Raw genomic sequence first — 13,603 nt, forward strand, 5'->3', positions numbered from 1 at the left:
TGATACTCCCTATCCTAAAACAGGGAAAAGATAAAACATTATGCAGATCCTATTGGCCAATTGCGCTAATAAACCAAGACACTAAAATTCTTACAGCAGTGTTAGCGGAGAGGCTTATAAAAGTAATCACTAGATTAGTCCTGACCAGACGGGCAATGTTCTGGGTAGAGCCACAACAGAAAACCTGAGGTGACTTCAGGCGGTCATAGACAGGACGCATGACAGGACAGAGGGCTGTGCAGTGGTGGCATTGGATGCTATCAAGGCATTTGATTCTGTGTAATGGGAATAGCTGTTTGCCACACTGGAACAGTACAGGATAAGACACAGGTTTATGAGATGGATACGCATGCTATATGCATCTTCATCGGCAAGAGTCCGCACAGGGAAACATATTTCATACCCATTTCCCATCTGCAGAGGCACCCACAAGGCTGCCCTCTATCCCCCTATTGTACATCTTAGCATTAGAACCCCTAGCGATATCCATGAGGAACTCATTTAAAGACACAGGGCTACAAGTAGATGGAACCCTGCACATAATCTTCCTCTACGCAGACGACGTACTGTTATATTTAAAACATCCGAAGGACAACCTAGAGTCATACTTAGAAGTACTGGGAAATTTTGCACAGCTATCAAGGATATCAATTAGCAGAAATAAATCCTGTTTATTCCCCCTGGCAGGATGGGCAGGTATAGCATAAAACAGACTCCCCTGCCTTGGTCTCCAATGGAACCCACACGCATTCCGCTATTTGGGCATAAACATATGTCATGACATTAAAGATACTTATACCACAAACACGCTGAGAGCAAAAATAGAGTCTGGCGGCATCCACAAAATTCTGAGAAAAACGACCCCTGTCCATGATGGGAAGAATATCATTGTTAAAAATGATAACTCTCCCCCGACTACTATATCACTGCTTAATACTGAATTAAAGTCTCTGAAAAAGGTCCGTGGTAGGAGGAATGGTACGTTAATGACGTTTTATATGGGGAAAAGGCCGGAAAAGAGTTGCCATGGAGGTACTGTGCAGGGACAACTCAGAAGGAGGCATGCGCCTCCCGAATTTTGAACTCTACTATCTAGGAGGACAACTCCCAACACGTAGCGGGTTGGCTTGCAGATACAGAAACGGTTGAACACACACTGCTGAGTGCCAACATAGCCCCTTACCTCCATAAAAAAAACACTATGGCTTGAGAAAGGGAGAATTTAAAACCCCCTAGAGCTTCTAGAACAAAGAGAATACTAAAGGTAGAAGAACCATATTCCCCCCAGATACCACTGGGGCCCTGCATGGAAACAATAGAGAAGACCTCAAGCAAAGTAGAACATACTGGGAAGACAAAGGGCTGGTCACAGTAGGAGATCTTGCCCCCACCGGGAAACTACTAGAGTTCCAAGACCTAGTTAAAACACATGAAGTATGGCCATCCTCTGCAGCGCTGGAAAGCAAAACTCCTGTACTAAGACTGTTGTATGATGTGTCTGAGGGAGGTCATATGGTCTCCAGAATATATCAGGTGCTCTTAGAGGAGATACCCAAAGATCTACATAAAGGTAAACGCCCATGGGAAGCAGAAATAGTAAGAGAAATTACGGAAAAGGAGTGGTCCAAAGCAATGCTATACCCCAAAAAGGTCTCCAGAAATGCCAGTCTGAAACAGCTACAATTCTACATATTTCATAGAGCATGCATGACGCCTAAAAGGATATCACACTTCCCAGGAGCAAGTACACAAAGCTGCCCGAAATGTGGAGAAGATGATGCAGACATGGGACATATGTTCTGGTCTTGCCCAAAGATCCAGACATATTGGTGAGATATCGAACAGCGCCTATGGAACAATGGAATAAAAGGCCAAGAATGGTCAGCTGAGGCCTGCCTCCTAGGGCTATATAAATACCCAGGGAAAGACAGAGCAATGAAAAGAATGATAGACCTAGCATGGGCACTGGCCAAACGATGAATGGCAATGACATGGAAGACCAAAGAGGGACTGAACATAGAAATATGGTGGAAAGATTTGAAAAGATGGACCATGGTGGAGACAGCAGTGTGGTATGAAGCGATAGGGATGGGAAGAATAGAGAGCTCTGTAGACATGTTGTGGAATGTACTTGTGCAAGAACTGTTCACTTCGCCAGACGACAAACCCCCCTGAATATGGCAATCGGTAAAAGGACATTGACAAAAGATCTAAAGGATAACAACATGCCTAGCATCTGACATCCTGCATTCATCTAAAAGAAAGTTTAACCCAAGCAACTTGTTACCTTATACAGTACAGATCTGGGACACCGTTACTGTTCGAGTTGTGGTTAGGGAGGTAATGAGGGGAGGGAGGGAGGGAAAGGGGATATGAAAGTTGCTACATATCTTAACACTGATCAAACATTTTTAATTTAACTTGTGAAACTTTAATAAAATGCTTTAAATAAAAATACCTGCTGTGACGGCCTGCACTACCAAGCTCTCTGGCAAGGGTTGAGTGGACAGAAAACCTGGATCAGATGGAGCCAGATGATGCATTTAGGCAAGATCACAGGGTTCAAAGCTGGTTTCAACCAGGCATCCAAATCAGGGACAGCAACTGCCGGATTGATTGGCAAAACGGTCTTCCACAAACAACACTCATCCAGAATGTCTGTCAGATAGTACTGGCTCTTATACATAGTGGCAGTGCAAGTTGTAGGTGGAGCAATAGCCAGCTCCGGAGAGGTGCCAATCCACTGCCACTTGTAGGCCTGTAACCAAATCAAGCAAATCTTCTCCCTCACCTTATACGTCCTTAGGGTGCTCCTCCATTGTACTAGAGAAAAGTGGCTCCAGACCACAGAAGATGGCATCCCTTCCCTATTCATAGATTACTGTCATCTTCGAGAAGGACTGCTACCTTCAAATGGGGAGCATATTCCCATTGAGGTACAAGAATACTGGACCAAAGAATTGATGCCCAAAGGCTGAGCAGCCTGCCATTGGGGCAGAGACATCTCCACCACTGAAGCCAGAACAAAGCCACCAGGCATGCAGCGGCAGTCTAGAGAGGTGCCACTGCCAGCTTTACTAAGCAGAGTGAGCCCAGTAGTCACGACAGGCGATGGGCCACAGCCTCCGGCATCAGGGCCTTAGCAAATATGTCAAGTGTCTGGTGCTGTCAAGATTCCCATTTCTCTGGAGCCAAGGATTTAGTGGGAAAAGGTAAGGCAGAGCAAGAGGTATTTCTGCAGTGTGACTGAGATACCATTCTTCTACATCCACCAGGTAGATGAGTCATCAAAGAGCGGGACGTCTTCCTATGTTGCTTCTTCCTCTTCTTGTCCTTCTGTTCCGTGCAGAAGAACATTCCTCCACAGTTACTTCAACCAAAGCCTTCTTGGACTCCGAGCTCAGTGACTTCATAGGTTTTTTTTTCCACTCGTGAAAATAGGTGAAGAGTTTAGGAGCACTCTCCTTGAGGGCCTTCAAATGCATCAACTGGCAGTAGCAGCAATCCACTGTGTTTTGGACCTCCGCAAAGGCAGCACTGGCATGCCTTGTGGGGATCCGATATGGATATTTACCAACCACAATATGAGCAAGGCTGGCAGCTGAGGCATGACACAGTAGAAATAGCACTAAAGCTAGGTGGCATTCCAGAAGTGTACTGTGCATGCAGAACGAAGGAATGGAGGACAAAGGGTGTTGCGACAGCATATATAAAGGCCCCAGTGTCACATCGGGCATTGGTTCATGCAACAAGGTTGGCAAAGATGACCTAGAGCCGTGGTGCACCCCTGGTGGCTGAAAAAAAAAGTTTATGAATACATCTATCTAAGATGAGGACTCTGGGAGGTAGGAATCCATTTGAAAAATGCTGTAATGTGACTGTGGGTGTGCCTCTTGTTCATGCACCCTTTGCATCTGCCTGCATTTAACTTTCCTGGAAGCTGACTAGTTTGGATTGTAGTCCATATATTAAACCCAACTATAAAAATGTAGACAGCATTGGCAACTAATCATCAACATCATTTTAATTCAGTGTAAAGTCATTGACAATACAGGGAAAGTTAAAACAATGCAGTCATGTCACAATCAAGAAAAGTATAAGGATTTTGTGTTCAGTCAGAAGAGGTGAAATATGTGATGCTTGCTTAACAATCCATGTATTATTGATCAAGAGGCTTGTCAGATCCAGGGAAATGCTGATATTTTAGAAGACAGATCTCTCCCACCATTATTGATCATTTCTTGAATTTGGGAGGATGGGGGAAATCAAGCAGTGTGGAAGGCTACTACTAAGAACACCAACACTACCACTAATGAAAACCTGGGAAACATTCCAATTCATTAGAGTCTTTAAAGAGCGTAAGTAGGAAGTTTAAAATAGGTTGAAATCTTTCGTAGTAGCTACATTTGTATACTTACATCTTGTAAACGGATATTGTCAAGATCACATGAGCTATCAACTGCCTCCACCAGCCAGCTTTCCGGGGTAATCATGTTGAGAGTAAGAAGGGGCGAGTCTGGCAACTCAAGGAACTTTGCCTGCGGTCCAGTTGAAAGGCTGTTGTTAGACAGGAAGGTAACTTCTGACTCCAGCACAAAACGGTAAAAGCTGTTGGGGATTAAAATAATTTAAATCACTCTTCTGAAATTCAGGAAATAAATCTGAGAAAAAGCCATTTCAGGGACATTTCTGCTGTTCATAGACACAGTGCTTAGCTACTGGATAGGAGACAGCATTTGGAAGATGGTCACCTTAGAGCGGCCCTAAAAATCTTGAAAACCATCTTAGTCCCTCTGCTTGCCCTGAGTTTGAATTTGACAGGATCTTTGGATACAACCAAAAGTGATGGGTGGATAAATATGAATTATTCATAAACAGCAGCCAACCATCTGGTGAGCCTTTCATGCCATTGTTTTCCACCCTTCCGAGCCCTTACAGAAGGGGAAAACAATACGTATACAGTTAGTCTATGTTCCTCCCAAAACAATGACTTTATTTTAAAGCATCTTAAGCGGCATGGGTAGGCCATGGGTCTCAAGCTCTCTTTGCCTAGAGTCTAAAGCAGCACCTCAGGGAAGCTAAACACATGTATGGGCTTACTTGTGTTGCTGAGTAGAGGATGTGATCTAGCAGTTTCAATTGGACTACCCCATTAGTTGTGCAATCAAGTCTGATTTACATACATACGTACCTTTCTCTAATAGCATAGAAAGGTTAAAACAGAGTCTCTGGGAGCTGCCCACGGTCGTTTAAAGTGGTTATGATTAATTCAACGCTTTCCATCCATAGTTTTGTGCTGTAAAAAGATGCTGCTCCGCAGAGGTGTTGCTAAGGGGGCTGGGGGTGGGGGGCTGAGGTGGCTATAGTCCCAGGTCTTTTGGTTGTAGCTATAGCTAGCCCTGAATCCCGCTCATCCCGACATTAGCTTAGCCCCTGATCTTTTCCAGACCTAGCAACACCATGCCCTGGCTGCTTTAGTTTATCCTTCACCCTTCACAGATAGGGGGCCGTCTGTGCAAGATGGGCCAGTTTGATTTCTACTTTACACAAAGAAAGTCTTGCAGTTGCTTCAGTTTCTCTACACAACAGCATCAACCCATTAATGCTGCTTAGGTAGAGTTTCTCCTATACCAGGAGCAACACTGGCAATGTCTTAATCTGGATACCAATTTCTCTAAAAGCACTTGCCACCTTTTACTAGTTTTATGGGCAATGGCAACACATGAATGCGTGAGGGCTTGCACTCCATGCGAGGTTGTACTCTTAGTGGCTAGGTGGCAGACACTGTCCCCTCAGCTGGGGTTTCAGAGAAGCCACAGTGCTGAGAGAAGCGGTGACAGTTTACTCAAATGAAGACTGTCAGTTGATTTCTCATTTGGCCTTGTCCTTTACCTGGAAATAGATTGAGTAGACAATTTTACTTTTGGTTCCCGTGGGCGAAGATTAGACTGCTCAACCTATGTGGAGATATGAAAAGAGCATGGGCTAAGGAACGCCCCTGCATGTTTCTACATGTACCGCAGCAAGACAAGGGAACAACCTTGTTTGCCAAATGTAAATGTGCCCACAGAATGATGGCACATCATAGATCTATACAGACTGTGATAATGAAGAGCGGGATTCCACCGCTGAAGAGTGTCAGCAAATAATGAAAAGGAACATTAATAGTGTGCATTAACAATCAATACTGCAATGTTTTCAGTCCCTCCAGTAAATATGTAAAAGGAGAGCGTGATTCAGAATCCAAACAGTGTCATAATTTTAAAATGCAAAGGGACACAGCGCAAGATCCTTTTGAATGCTACTCAGATTCCTCGAATTGCATCTGAACAAAATAAATCACCCCATTTTAAAGATGTCGTCATTTTCAAAGGAGATAATGGAAGTTACCATACCAGAAAAAAGTTAATCTACCATGCTGGTTGAACATATAACCCACGTACAACACACAAACCGCAAACCGAATTGTCACAAGGTAGTTAATTAGTCTTTTTACCCAGATTAATTTCACTAATTTAGTGAACCGTTCGGGATGAGGGTGAATATGGTTCCAAAAGTGTAATGTTTGAAGTGTGCATCACACATACGAGGGCACAGAACATCTCTGGTGACTTTCTTAATGTCTCTGATTGTTAAATGATCGCACCAAACTGGCTACCATAGCAGCCCACACCTTAATAAATTTAAATAAATAAAAGCTCTTTGATTGATTAAATCAAGATAAATATTCATTTTTTGGCACCTGGTTGTGGAGTTTGCCGTGATTCCGGAGCAGAAAATGACCATGGACAGGAGCAAGGTATTGTGGTGTAGTCTAATCGTCTGTATGACCACAATACCTTGCTCCCTTGAGGAAGTAATAGATTTCTCTACAGCCCTAAAATGTTAAGGTTTTATGTTCAGAAAATGTAACCGTACCCTTTAAACAGAGTCATACCCAACCTGGATACATGGAAGCTGATTTGTTATAATGAAATGTCTGGTATAAGTAATTTTTCAGCAAATGGGATCCTATCAGGGAAAGCCAGAGCGCAAGGACGGCAATCAGAGACTCAAACGTACAGCATGGATGACCTCTACCTCTGACATCAAGGTCAGAGAAGGGTTATAAGTTTTGCACTTTTTCACTTTTAAAACACAGAAAAGGTTAAATCAGGGCCACCAGCCACTGACAAAGGAGAAACCATTTCTTACCTCTCAGAAATGTTCATTCTGATGGACGTTCCTCCCATGATTCCTCAGCTTAGATATCTATGTCCCAGTGCAGCTGTTCTTTGGAAACATTTCTCCTCCGGCAGGTGGGGAGGGCGGCTCTGCCCGACACCTCTATGCATCCCGCTCCGGACATGACATCAGAGTCAGTACATAGAGGCGTCACAACGGATGACCCCAGTTACACCCTTTTTCCCCCGAGCACTCTAAAGCAGAGGGATCATAGGACCGATGGTGTACTAGCTTTCCGCCAAGAGGGGCAGCTAGGGAGAGCGGTGAGGAAACCATGGGAGGAACATCCATCAGAAAGAACATTACCGAGAGGTAAGTAATTTGTTCCTCTAATTGACTCTTTCCACCCATGCATTCATCATCTTTGATAGACTCCCAAAGCAGTAGAATGACCTGGAGGAGGGAGGGTAGCAAGGACACAAACTAAACTAGAAAACTCTGAACAGCACATCTATGTCAAAATGAGTGTCCTGACCAGACATATCATTCAAGAAGAAATGCTTGGCAAACATGTGCGAAGAAGCCCATGTAGCCGCTTGGCAAACATCCAGAACAGGGACTCCACACTGCAGAGCAGCGGTAGCGGCCTCTGGTGGAGTAAGCCCTGAGATCCTCGGGGATCTCCTTGCCAGACAGATCATAGTATTCCGAGATGCAGAGAATGACTCATCGAGACACCGTCTGTTTGGTGACTGCCCTACCAACTCGTGCACCAGCATAAACCACAAACAGCAGGTCACCTGTTCTGGTCTCACTTATACGAGAGACGCAGTACGTGAGGGTACGCACAGGATTTTGTCAATGGAAATGCTCCTCTGCCTTCGAAGGATGAGGTGGAGGAAAAATGTCAGGCAGATGGAAGTCCAAGACCACCTTCGGAAGGTAGAATGATTTATTTATATAGTGCTTACGCCCAAGCGCTGTATACATAGAACATATTAACATACATTAATCATCCCAACCTAAATTGGCACTCAACAGGAGGTCTAACTTTCAAAGTTGCCTTTTATGTAGAGAAACCCAAGTGGGGTAGTTCAACTGACAACACCTGGAGCTCACACCTGTCTAGCAGAAGTGATGGCGACCAGGAAAATCACTGTAAGGGTGAGAAACCTTAATGAACAAGAATGAAGGGACTTAAATGGAGTGGCCATTAGAAATGTGAACACTAAATTTAAATCCCACATCCTGGACAACATACTGTAACGCGGGAAACATGCAATTCCTGAAGCGTCTTCCTAATATAACTGTGGGGATCGTGAAAAAGGAGTCTTGGTCCTGGGTGCTCTTGAGGACTGAAATGGCTGCGAGATACTCCTTTGCGGTACAAATCTGTATCTGTAATCGTCTGGTCCAATGGTCGGAGAAACCTCAACACAGAGGATGTGGCGCAAGTAGAAGGGTCCAGATCCCCCTCCCAGCGCCAAGCCAAAAATGTACTCCACCTGCAGGCATAGATGGATTTGGTGGCAGTCCTAGCAGAGAGTATGCCCGAACGTGTCACGTCCCCTGTCACACGCTCACCTGATAGTGATACCACTCCTGCCCGAGACCCTGGACTCCTTGTAGCTCGCCCCTTCTCCCTCCATTCCATCACTCCTCCCTTTCACAGTCCGGGACTCACATGTGCTCTCTGCTGCCTCGAGTGCACAAGCGCGCCTCACGCGCAACAGAACGCTTTCCAGGTTGCGTCCCCTTTTACACTGGCAGCTTCCCTGGCGCCTGGGTGATCGACGAAACTGCATTAGGCTTCCGCGTCACGTGACAGGCGCTGCACGCCCACGTGACCCGGGAGGCACCCCACGTGACAGGACAGCATGTCACGTGATGAAGCATAACGCCAGAAGCGCGAGTATTTAAACACGGATTCCTGTGTACTCGCCGCTTCACAGCTATTACTTGTAACCTGTTTGGCGTCACGCGTTCGTTTGGATTCTGGATATTTTGGATTTTGACCTTGCTTTGGATACACAGACTATTCTTGGAACTCCCCATTGGCTTCTGTTACTTTGGATGTGCATTGACCACGGATTGCTATCGGACTGCAACACGGATTACCCTTCGGCATCTGGTCACTTGGACTTCCTGCTTTTCAATTTCACAGTTTAACCACGCTCTTGGCATCAGGTGGACACTACACTACATCACTCTTCGGACTACGGCCCTGAATACTTTAACTGGAGTGGCGTTGCCCAAGTGAGTCCCGGAACCCCTACCTCATAGGTTTAGCAGCCTTCTTCCTGACCTCTCTGGTAAGCTCTTGTCACGTTGTTTGGTACTGTTGGTTACTTGATTACTTGGTACTTAATCAGTGTTTTCTTGCAGCGGATTGGGGTCACCAGAGGTTCGTGGTTCCGGAGTTGAACATCTCCACCTCTGGCCTCAAGGGCTGCACAGGGAGCGATTTGGATCCTCTCTGTGTGGCACTTGGGGACGGAGGTCTCTACTGCCAACACGACACTCAAGTCTCGACAGAATGCCCTCCAACAGATCCCACTCCGTACCCACTCCTTACACCTTTGCTTCTCAGCAACTGGTCATGAAGGTTCTTCCTGCAGAGCTTAGGGTGCAGGACCTCCCTCCACACCATTCCCTATCCCCGAGTGGGATAGGAGGTACATCCTCTGCAGTAGATGCCAGGGAGGGCAGATGGCCATGTCCAGCAACTCTGTGTACCATGTTCTCCAGGCCCAATCTGGAGCGATCAAGATCATTGTGGACCTGAACTGACAGTCTCTTGAGAATCAGCAGTATGATGGGATCGGCAGGAACACATAGGTCAGGTAGCTTGATGTGCTCCCAGCACTCTGATGGGGCCACAGTCCTCTCACCATAAGGTCTTGGAGGGGGGCGCCCAAGCCTCTCAGACATAAATCCATGATAGTCACTTGTGACCAAGGTTGACAAAACAGCGACCCTCTCAAGAGGTTCTTCAAAGACCACCATCGCAGGTCTCGAGACACCATCTCAGAGACCACTATAAAGGACCAATGTTCATCCCTGAAACTGCGATCACTGTGATCTCAGAAGCCAATGCAGTCACCTCATGCAGAGTGGGGCCTCGAGCACCACAAGGATGCAGGTGGCCATAAGACTCAGCAAGCACAGACAAACCGAGGCATGAACTTGTCTGTTGCTGGAAAACATGGGCCATTTGTAGCTGTTAGTCACTCTGTCCTTGGGTGGGATACCCCAACCAAGGCGAGTGCCCAAGACTGCTCAAATAAATGTGAGGGACAGGGATGGCAAATCCTGAACCTTCTTGAAGTTCAGAGAGAAGCCAAACCTGTGCAACAGGCTGAATATCTGGGTAAGGTGTGCCAACGATAGTACTGGGGAGCGGGCTCGGATAAGCCAGTCTTCCAGATAGAAGGGAAAGCATTCCTGTTTTTCCTTGAGGCAAGCCGCCACCGCCAGCAACTTGATGAAAATCCTAGGTGCTGAAGAATGTCCGAAAGGTAGTACCTTGAACTAGTAGTAACAGTTCCCTACCTTGAATCTCAGGTACTTCTTGTGCTTCTTGTGGATGACCATATAGAAGTAAGCATCCTGGAGATTCAGGGAGACTAGCCAGTCGTTCAGGTCGAGGACCTGGAGGATCTGGGCTGGAGTGACCATCTAGAACTTGTCCTTTCACAAGTACAATTTCAGAAGCCAAAGATCCAGGATGTGTTCAGACCTCCGTCCTTCGGCACCAGAACGTAGGTTGAGTACCAACCCCTGTATAGTTCCGAGCAGGGTACCAGTTCTATGGCCCCTTTTGCCAGAACTGACAGATCTCCTCCAGCAGGAGAGGTTCCAGAGGCAAGGGTTGGAGGCACGGGCGGTCTGGAGGTGAAATGAAAAAGGAGGCAGTACCCCTGTTGTATGACATGTAAGGCCCAGGCGTCAAAAGTGGAATTTTTCCATTCACCGCCAAACAGGGATTATCATGCCCCGACCAGTGACGGATGGCGGAAGTGCACTTCAGAGATACTTCGTGCCAGGGGATCCAGAGGGCACAGTGGAGGTGGAGGCACCTCCTATGGGTGCACCGTGGCCTTTACCCCTGTAGTGACAACGCAGCCTTTGCTTGCCTGATGGACTTTATCGCTAACTCCTTGGGCAGAAGTCGCAATGGGGGAAAAAAAAAAAATGTCTCCTGCCTGCTGGGCTAGCTGGCAGCGGTTGCTGAGCTGCCAGTTCTTGCGACTTAGTCTGTAATTCCTGCATATACTCGCGGGCATTGTGTTGGGCAGAATCCTGTGCAGTTCCCTTGGGGAACACTGCAAAAAGATTAAGACTACAGGAGCAGCACTAAACCCAATTGGTAGCAGTATGCACCACCCAGATTTACCTGGTAGCTGTGGCTGAGCAGTCAGACTTCTCTCAAGAAGAGTAGGGCAGTATTAATCTACCCTATTTGGGGCTTATGCTATCAAAAAATATGTCGTTTAAAAGAATGAAAGAAATATTAACAATCAAATACGTACCCTTAAAATGTCAACTGAAGTCACTACTACAAAAAATGTGTAAATTCTCTTTAACACCATTGCTAGAATTTTACTTAAAAAAAGTCGAAGCAATAATGTTGTATGGAGTGGAGTTATATCTTTATGACTTGGGGCCACTCCTGGATCAAATACAGGGACAGTTGTGGAAATATACACTTGGTTTACCTTCTTCGATGCCAAACCCTATTGTCAGACATGAATTGGGACTTACCTCGTTATCCGCCAAATACAACTGGCGTCTTTTTATTGAATTTCGCGAAAATGTTATATCCCCCCAGAAATTCATTATATATTGGTTTACACAGAATGTTAATGAATAATAATCCACCTTCCATGACCCAATATAAAGAACATATGTTAGTGATTATGGACAAGATTAACATACCAATGAAAGATCTGGAGCTTTTTCAGGAAAAGAAAGAAAAAAATATTCCAATGTGATTGGGCAGACATCTGTACGAATATGACAAGATATGTTTCTTGTGCGGAATATTGTAAATTTGTCCATCAACAAATACCTCGCATGACTTAACACTATGCCCTTGTTCCAATGTGCGTCGAACCTTTATGTTCTTTAGATTTGATCTTTTGCATACACGTGTAAGACCAAAGCATTGGTATGAACAGGTTGCAGATGATAACAATGAAGTATGTAGATTTTGCAATCAGACACAAGAGACATTAAAACATCTATTTTTATATTGTATTTACTTTGAAAACGCTCGTTTCAAAATGATACTGTTTTTTAAAGCAAACACGATTGCAGCGAGAGAATGGATTTGGATGAAGTGCATGTGGGGCACTACTAATGCCTCTCTTATGAAAACAACAAGATTAGTAAAAATTATTGAGATGGAAATTGAAAGATACAATTAATTCCTGTACACAAGATATGAAAGAGAGGATTTGTTGAAGTTTTCTTTTAACTTTTGTATTGTCAATTTATTTATGAGTTGAACCATGAAATATTTGTAAAGTCTTGGTTTTTATCCTGACTAAAACCAAATAAACAACGTAAAAAAAATAAAAAAATAAAAAAAAAAAAATGTCCCCTGCCTGCTGGGCTAGCTGGCAGCGGTTGTTGGGCTGCCAGTCCTTGCGACTTAGTCTGTAATTCCTGCATATACTCGCGGGCCTTGTGTTAGGCAGAATCCTGTGCAGTTCCCTTGGGGAACACTGCAAAAAGATTAAGACTACAGGAGCAGCACTAAACCCAATTGGTAGCTTTCCGCACCACCAGATACACCTGGTAGCTGTGGCTGAGCAGTCAGACTTCTCTCAAGAAGAGTAGGGCAGTATGCGGAGTATACACAATAGGGCCAAAACACAGCAGAGCAAACAAACACTGACCAGAGCGTTGTATTAAAAGTATATAGTTATTTATTTAAAACACACTTTAGGCAATACACTAGAACTCTCAATGAAAAGTAAGCTAAAACACAGTCAGGTAAGTATACACACCTCCCTTGATAACTATCAGACAAGTCATTGTTAAAGCACAACTATTTGTTAAGACAGAAGTGAGCGCTTAACCTAGATGGCAATAGTTTAGGTTAAAAAGGGAGAGAAAAGACAGAGCATAAAATAAAACAGTTCCAAACACTTAAGAGTTCAGAGCAAGGGGAGAAAGGCAGGTTATACTTTGGAGCCAAAGTTCATAGGCTAGCCACTTTAAATAGAGCAAAGCGAAATGTGCCCAGGATCACACGGTTTAAAGTACACAAAGTCTTGCAGAGTGTACAAAAGAGGTTGGGGTGATTCAACAGATATAGTTAGAAGGCCTGGAGCCAACCCAGTTTAGAAGCCAAGGATTTAAGGGTCACCTTTAGCAATCTGTAGAAAGGGAGGCCAGACAGGACACAGTACCTTAAAGAGAAAGGAAGCTC

General features: G+C 45.0%; 1 protein-coding gene across 2 annotated transcripts in view; it reads right to left on the minus strand.

The window, feature by feature from the left end:
* The window catches only part of UGGT2 (UDP-glucose glycoprotein glucosyltransferase 2), a 1,923,861-nt gene that overhangs the window by 887,322 nt on the left and 1,022,936 nt on the right, over positions 1–13,603 (minus strand). For both annotated transcript variants that reach the window (XM_069639785.1, XM_069639786.1), the window contains one exon: positions 4,419–4,608. In XM_069639785.1, the coding sequence (XP_069495886.1) occupies positions 4,419–4,608 (190 nt within the window). The remainder of the gene's footprint in view (positions 1–4,418; positions 4,609–13,603) is intronic.

Source organism: Ambystoma mexicanum, chromosome 7q (assembly GCF_040938575.1).
Source record: "Ambystoma mexicanum isolate Mex_15411 chromosome 7q, UKY_AmexF1_1, whole genome shotgun sequence".
In the NCBI taxonomy this organism is placed as follows: domain Eukaryota; kingdom Metazoa; phylum Chordata; class Amphibia; order Caudata; family Ambystomatidae; genus Ambystoma; species Ambystoma mexicanum.